The sequence below is a fragment of the Volvox carteri genome, assembly GCF_000143455.1.
Source record: "Volvox carteri f. nagariensis unplaced genomic scaffold VOLCAscaffold_5, whole genome shotgun sequence".
NCBI lineage: Eukaryota > Viridiplantae > Chlorophyta > Chlorophyceae > Chlamydomonadales > Volvocaceae > Volvox > Volvox carteri.
This window is the reverse complement of record NW_003307548.1, coordinates 363,381-368,405: the sequence shown is the minus strand read 5'-3', so window position 1 is coordinate 368,405 and position 5,025 is coordinate 363,381. Positions and strand designations below refer to the sequence as shown.

At 60.3% G+C, this 5,025-nt stretch overlaps 1 protein-coding gene across 1 annotated transcript in view; it reads right to left on the bottom strand.

Annotated features, from left to right (window-relative positions):
- Nucleotides 1–5,025, bottom strand: part of VOLCADRAFT_87299 (uncharacterized protein) — a gene marked incomplete at both ends in the record, with an annotated part of 35,137 nt that overhangs the window by 10,187 nt on the left and 19,925 nt on the right. Inside the window, 8 exons of the mRNA XM_002947009.1 lie at nucleotides 31–335; nucleotides 742–930; nucleotides 1,524–1,697; nucleotides 2,258–2,553; nucleotides 3,234–3,414; nucleotides 3,699–3,856; nucleotides 4,506–4,638; nucleotides 4,852–4,906. Of these exons, the coding sequence (XP_002947055.1) occupies nucleotides 31–335; nucleotides 742–930; nucleotides 1,524–1,697; nucleotides 2,258–2,553; nucleotides 3,234–3,414; nucleotides 3,699–3,856; nucleotides 4,506–4,638; nucleotides 4,852–4,906 (1,491 nt within the window). The remainder of the gene's footprint in view (nucleotides 1–30; nucleotides 336–741; nucleotides 931–1,523; nucleotides 1,698–2,257; nucleotides 2,554–3,233; nucleotides 3,415–3,698; nucleotides 3,857–4,505; nucleotides 4,639–4,851; nucleotides 4,907–5,025) is intronic.

Sequence of the window (5,025 nt, the reverse complement as noted above, 5' to 3'; positions counted from 1 at the left end):
TAGCAGTAGCTGGGGCGGTAGAGCCCGCACCGCGTCTGAGCGGCAGTGTGGGGTTTTGGAGGCGGCGGTTGGGTGACGGCTGCTGCTGGCGACCGCTGGCTCGCGGCCCTGCCTTGGTGTTTGCCTTGGCGGGATGGCTGTTGTTATTGTTGTCGTTGTTGTTGTTGTCCCCCGGCGGGTGGTGCAGCTGGTGGTGGTGTTGCAGCAGTGTGCCGTTTAGCAGCACCAGTGTGGAGCGCTGGCTGAGGGACTGCCCCGGCCGCAGCACCCGCAGGGAGGCGGCCTTGATGCCCTGACGGACACCCTCCACGATCACCGCGGCCCGCTCCAGACACCTGACCGATCCAGGGGGGTGGGGGGAGGGCAGGGGGAGGGCAATGGCGCACGGACGGTCGTACGCAGAGGGTGGAAGCTCACTTCCTTCAAGTAATAACTCACCCCTGGGTGAAAATCTACAACTAGGCTCTGAGCCCCTAGTATCACACGCATGCTCAGATAGTTTGGAGCTCATGGAGAGCCGTACATTGGTAACATGGAAAATTTGATTTGTTTGATTATTATTAATTCCCGCATTCGCTTGTAAATGTGCGTCGTACCATGTGTGTCCCGTACCTGCGGCTGAGCTGCTCGTCCTCCGCCAGCGCCGCCGCAACCCGGCTAGATGCGCCAGCGCTGCTGCCGCTACTGCTGCTACTGCTACTGCTGCCGTCCCCACTGCCGGTGTCGTCCGATCCCTCCGACCCGGCGGCCTCCTCGCCCTCCACGTCAGCCCGACTCAGCTCGTCCTCATCGGCAGGTACGGCACCTCCCCCCGGTCCGGGGTTATTACACGTCATCAATCCCGCAGCTGGAGCGTCGTACACCTCGTCCAGTACGGCCTTTTGTTTTCGGCGCAGGCTTGTCGTTGCGACGGTTGTCGGGGCTTTCATCCTGCGGCGGAAGGGGGGAAGTCATGGGGGCTGATGTTCAGTGGTAGTGGCGAGGTACGTACGTACGTACGTATGTACGTACATACACGTACGAGTAGAGGAGGTTCAGTGGAGCTTCACCTGGCCTGCCGGCTCGAAAGGGGGGAAGAGGCAACACCAAGGAAACTGGCAGATCCCGCATGACGTGGCCCGGAATACGGCGTCGATCTCCCACTCTCCAACCAAACATGCAGACACAGACAAATACATACGTACATACATATGCACATCCACACGCTGCCTGTAGTTCGTTCGTTTGCTTCCATGCACTCTGCCAATTAGGGCGCATAGTGCGGCTCTTCATGTGATGCCTCCCATTTCTACGTAAATCGCCACGCCCCTTCCTCTTCTCCTCCTACACCGGCCAGACACATGCAGCCCACCACTAACATCCCCCCTTCAAATCCTCTCCCCCAGTCGGCACCGCCCCTCCGCCCATTCCCGCCGTAAACGGCTTTACCCTTCTCCCGCCACCGTAACAGATCCCTTCGGCTGCCCCTTCCTCTACCGCCCTAAAACCTTAAGTAAAACCCTGAGTAAACCCCTAAAGCGCACCTGTCCGGCGACTCCCCCCCCTGCGGCTGCCCCACCAGCAGCTCTCTCAGCCGCGCCGCCCTGCCCCTCCCGCCGCCCCCCCGGGCCGCATGAGCCACCACCCCCGTCAGCAGTGCCGCGATGTGGGTCACCAGAGGGGTGCGCTGCCGCTCCAGCACGTGGCCGCCCACCAGGCTGGAGCCGGCGGGGGGGGGGCACAGGATGGCGGTTAGGGGGAAGCATGGGTCGAGGAGGAGGAGGACATAACTAGATGATGGTGATGATGATGATGGTGATGGTGATGATGGTGATGATGATGATGATGATGCTGATGATGCTGATGCTGATGATGGTGATGGTGATGATGGTGATGGTGATGATGGTGATGATGGTGATGATGGTGATGATGGTGATGGTGATGATGGTGATGATGGTGATGGTGATGTGGAGGGGGGGGAGGAAGATAAACGAAAATTAGAAGGCCAAGAGAGGGGGATCGGACCTCCATGCCATTTGAAAAAACCTAAAAACCGCTAAAACCAAACCTAAAATCAGCCCCAAACCCCGAATTCCCCCAGGGTAAGGTAGCAACCAATTTATGAGCCTTTTCTCCGACAGCTTGCGGGGGTTAGAGCGGGGGCCCGTCCCCTCCCCCTCCATCACCCTATCACACCCCTTCCCCCTCCCCCTCCCCCCTGCCCCCTCCCCCCTCCCCCCCGCCCCCTCCCCCCTCCCCCCCTTGCATCAGCACCCACCGGTACATGTTGAGTAGGAGTAGCTGGAAGGGCTCCCAGCCCGCAGCAGCCCGCGCTCGTACAGTCGCCACCGCCGCCGGCGGCAGCGCAAACACCACCGGGCCCTTGCCCAGGGTGTTCCCCTCCGCCACCGCCGCCGCCACTGCCATACCCGGCACGTTCCGGCCCAGTAGTGCCGTACTCATACCCACGACACCGCCCACACCCACATAGAACTGGGGAGTGGATGTTAGGGGGCTGTGTGCGGTTGCGGAGGTGGTGGTGTGGGGATGCTCGGTTGCGGAGGTGGGAGGCCCCTGAGGAGGCGGAGGGAGGCTGGGGCCGGTGACGTTGGGGCGTGAGGCGGCGGCGGGGTGGCTGTCGGAAGGGAGGTGGGGGTGATGGTGGGGATGGGGGTGATGGCCGGGTTCGTGTGCTGCCGGCAGGAGCGAGACCTGCGTATATGTGGGTGTGGGGGTGTGGGGGTGTGGGGTGCGGGTGGGATTGATTATGGGTGTTATTTGTTGTGATGTTTGCCAGCGTAACTGTACGCCTGTGCTCAAAACGGAGTGGGAAACAAATTTGAAAACGGAGTAGGCAGCTCGAGCTGCGTGGCTTCTCTCTTTGTGCGTGTGTGCGTGTGTGTGTGTGTGTGTGCGGCCTTCTCGCTGTTTATTCTCCTTCATCATCAGACACACTATCTCCCGCCCCCTCCCCCTTTCCTTTCCACTAACAGATTCCCACCCCTTGTAACCCACTTGAACTCCACCTCACCTCTGCTACATCCTCCCCTGCACACATACACACACGTACATACATACATACATACATACACATACGTACATACATACATACACATACGTACATACATACACACACGTACATACAGACACACACGTACATACAGACACACACGTACATACAGACACACACGTACATACAAACACACACGTACATACATACACACACACACCCCAGCCCCCGGAGACCCACCCACCCGGACAGTCCCCATGACCACTATGAATATCCCCCCGTTAGCCAGCAGGGGGGTCAGGTCCGCGCCCCGGGCGGGGGCCCACAGGTCCCCCTCCGCCCGCAGCCAGTCCAGTACGGCAGGCGGCAGACCCCGCAGCAGCGCGCAGCTGGCCAGAACCTGACCGAGGGTGGGCTGCTGCCACCTGAGCTTCACCAACATCACGAAAGGGGTTGAGACAGAGGGAAGATGTGGACGAAGGCGGCGGAGGGGAACAAGGAAAGACAGATATACATAGCTGGGTTGAGGGGGACACGGGGCTTACGGGCTTTGGGAGTTGGAAACGGATTGTGCGTGGATTACACACATGCATATTGTACATACAGACGTACATACAGATTCACGCTTTAAGGATTCTTAGGGTTTTAGATACATACATGCTTACATGCAGCGCTGCCCTCCCCGCGACCCCCCCTGTCCCCCGGTCACCTGGGCCCCCGCGCCTCCAGCCTCCAGATCCGCCTCTCCACAGGCTCCATCAGCGCCTCCGCCTCGTCGCCGTCCACCAGCCCGCTCTTCAACATGGAGCGAACGAACGCCACCTGCTGGCGTAGCAGCGCTAGGGCGGCTCGGTGGCTCTGAGTCGCCTGGGGGGGCCCCAGGGGTAGGGGGGTGGGGGGCCCCAGGGGTAGGGGGGTGGGGGGCCCCAGGGGTAGGGGGGTGGGGGGGCCCCAGGGGTAGGGGGGTGGGGGGGCCCCAGGGGTAGGGGGGTGGGGGGGGTCAGAACTCGGAGCGTGTGGGAGGTGATGTGTTGTTGAGTGGGGGCTATTACCGGGAACCTTGCAATCCGCCTCCTCTTGCCCGCCTCCCCGCCTGCTGTCGCAACCGCTCTTCATTCGCAGGACGTCCATCTCACCATGTTGTTAGAATCATTTATAAGGTGGCAGTCAGACTGTCGGAAGGCCGTTTGGTGGCTGGATAACTAGCGCTTTTCCCAGCCGCAGCTGCTGTGCAGCTGCATCCTTTAAATTTAGGCAGCGGGCAGCTAGACACCCCAGCTGCCCATTCACAGCTATCAAAAGTACAGCAAATCTTTGAGGCAACGCCAATGGCGAGTATACATCGATATCGTATTTCAAAAGGATGCTCATTATGATTTTCGCATGAAGTGATTCGAATCTTTAATCACTAGTGAAGGGCGAAACACCTCTCTCCCCCCCCTTTAACCCCTTTTCCCTTTTCCCTCTTCCCCCTTTAACCCCTTCCCCCCCCCCTCCCCCTCCCCCCTCCCCCCACCTGAAATCTGTCGGGCGCCTCAATAACCCGGTCCAATATGAACCGCCTCACCGCCTCCCCCTGCAGCGCCACCTCCTCCCACACGGCCAGGCCGGCGGGGCCCGCGTACCGCAGCCACTGCAGCTGAGGGGAGCTGTCGGACAGAGCGGCAGCCAGCTCAACAGCTACCTGGGACCAGTAGCAGCAGCAGCAGTAGCAGAACAGTAGCAGCAGCAATGATAACAGCAGTAGCAACAGTAGCAGTAGTAGCAGTGGCAACAGTAGCAACAGTAGCAGTAGTAGCAGTGGCAACAGTAGCAACAGTAGCAGTAGTAGCAGCAGTAGCAATACAACCTGCAGCCCCCACCGGTGCTCACCTCCATAGCCACCAGCATCACCCGCGATAAGGAGCTGGATAACATCTGGGGCGGGAAGGGAAGGGGAGGGGCGGGAAAGACTAACCACGAACGAGTGAAGCTGCTACCAGGGCAAGAGGGGTGGCGGGGTGAGGGGGGGAGGGGAGGAACTACTACCCCGCACC